This window comes from Topomyia yanbarensis, chromosome 1, assembly GCF_030247195.1.
Source record: "Topomyia yanbarensis strain Yona2022 chromosome 1, ASM3024719v1, whole genome shotgun sequence".
In the NCBI taxonomy this organism is placed as follows: Eukaryota; Metazoa; Arthropoda; class Insecta; order Diptera; family Culicidae; genus Topomyia; species Topomyia yanbarensis.
Genome location: NC_080670.1, coordinates 140,912,408 through 140,914,329, shown reverse-complemented (window position 1 = coordinate 140,914,329; position 1,922 = coordinate 140,912,408). Strand labels below are relative to the sequence as shown.

The following is a 1,922-nucleotide window of genomic DNA, read 5'->3' as shown; positions in this document are numbered from 1 at the left end:
GTGTGGTAGATTAGACCCTACCAATAGCACGTGTACTGGGCTAGGACGTAAAGGTCTTCTCCATTGTAAAAAAAAAGTACATAAATCATTGCTGTTCCCAAGAAGACATATTCTTCTTTGCTTAGTCACGCTGTCGTGCTGGTGGATGCTTGCGTAGCATCTTTTCCTCTTTGTGCATCTGGAACATGCTCCGTTTTGGCAGATTCCTCCCTATGAAGCATTGTGTGATGCTTACCATTGCATTTTTGACATGTTTTCGTCGACTTGCATAACTTCGTTCCGTGTCCTTTTCCGAAACAATTGAAACAGTTTCTTGCAACTTTAATTGTTTCCCATCGCGAGGGAACGTCTAATTTTGAAAAAGTAGGACATCCATACACATTATGTCCCTCCTGGTTACAGACGAAGCACCGATATGCTTCTCTTTTTTCGTTTTGTGGTGTTGCTTTGCCGCTTGCTGTGGCTGCGGCTCGTTGTTGGGGTCGGGTAGGATCTGAGTGCGCCGATTCGGTGGCGGCTTTGCGAGAGAGCTGATTTGCAAATCTCTCCAACTGGTGTTTGAATTCCTCCCATTCATACATTTTTGAAGGTCCATTTTTTCTTCAATGCGTGATAGCGTCTGTTCATCCAAGCTCTCTTTTACTATGCACACCAACAGCCCGTCGGCAATGCAATTAAGCTGCTGGTGGTCTTCGTTAGCAATTTGTTTTGTAGCGGACAACAATGTGTCTACTGCGTCGATCAAACCAAGAATTGTCTTCTGTGAGGGGTTACTGATTTTTCGCATTTTCAGTAAGTTGAAAAAATATTCCTCAAAGGCTATCCGTTTCTTATGAAATCTCCCTCCAGTTTGATCAATGCCTCGTTGAATGGTAAACCGGAGTTTTCGAGAGCCTCGCAAGTGTTCCTTGCTGACTCGTACTCTAAGCATTTGGTGAGGAACACATATTTGTTTGCGTCCTCCGTTAGTGTTGATACACACTTCTCGAAGCGCGCTTTGAAAGACAGCCACTCTGTGGCTGAGCCATGGAACTTAGGTAGTTCCAATCGAGGTAAATGGTCTGTTCGGCTACTGCCTAAGATGATTGATTGATCTAATTGAGGGCGATAACGTCCATCTTGGTTGGTTTCGCTCTGCTGTTCCGTCCGAATTTTTCTTGCTTGGGCTGACCTAGCCTTGACGTAGATCGGTAGCAATGCCTCCCTTCGGTTCGAGTGGCCCGTTCGGCCTTCAATTTTAAGTATGATCGTGCAAGCCTGCTCGTAGAGGCTTGTCAAAATTTCCTGTTGAACGACCAACGTCACTAGGTCGTCCTCTTGCGAGGTGTCTTCTGCAGCCCTGGCGATTGGAGTGATGCTGTTCTCCAGGGACGCAAGCTGTTTTCGCCAGATCAGCGTAGGATCCTCTACTGGATCTTCCATTTTTTCTTGATTTAAGGCTGTGTAAACTCTCGCGGTTTCCTAACTACTTTAGTTATTGTCCTACGCGAGAGACATTTTCATTGCATTTGCACTTCATATGTGCATTACTTTCACTTTCGCGGGAGGCACTTTATTGATTTCGCACTTCGTCGTGTGCGTCACGTTTCACTACGGGTCTCACGGGGCAATCATTACATTTCACTGTCCCGAGGCATTTTCATTAATTTCGCACTTCGTCGTGTGCGTCACGTTTCACTACGGGCCTCACGGGGCAATCATCACTTTAAGCATCACATTTCACTGTCCCGAGGCATTTTCATTAATTTCGCACTTCGTCGTGTGCGTCACGTTTCACTACGGGCCTCACGGTGCAATCATCATTACATTTCACTGTTCCGAGGGATTTTCATTAATTTCGCACTTAGTCGTGTGCGTCACGTTTCACTACGGGTCTCACGGGGCAATCATCATTACATTTCACTGTCCCGAGGCATTTCATT

The 1,922-nt window shown here is 45.9% G+C and overlaps 1 protein-coding gene across 1 annotated transcript; it reads right to left on the bottom strand.

The window, feature by feature from the left end:
* Nucleotides 1-819: 819 nt before the first annotated feature.
* On the bottom strand, nt 820-1,422 carry LOC131675981 (uncharacterized). The gene has a single exon (XM_058955101.1). It carries the CDS (start codon nt 1,420-1,422, stop codon nt 820-822), a length of 603 nt encoding a protein of 200 aa, XP_058811084.1.
* Between the last annotated feature and the right edge of the window lie 500 nt (nt 1,423-1,922).

Excerpts from the sequence above, each read along its gene's own strand:
- LOC131675981 (XM_058955101.1), bottom strand. The coding sequence starts at position 1,422 with ATGGAAGATCCAGTAGAGGATCCTACGCTGATCTGGCGAAAACAGCTT.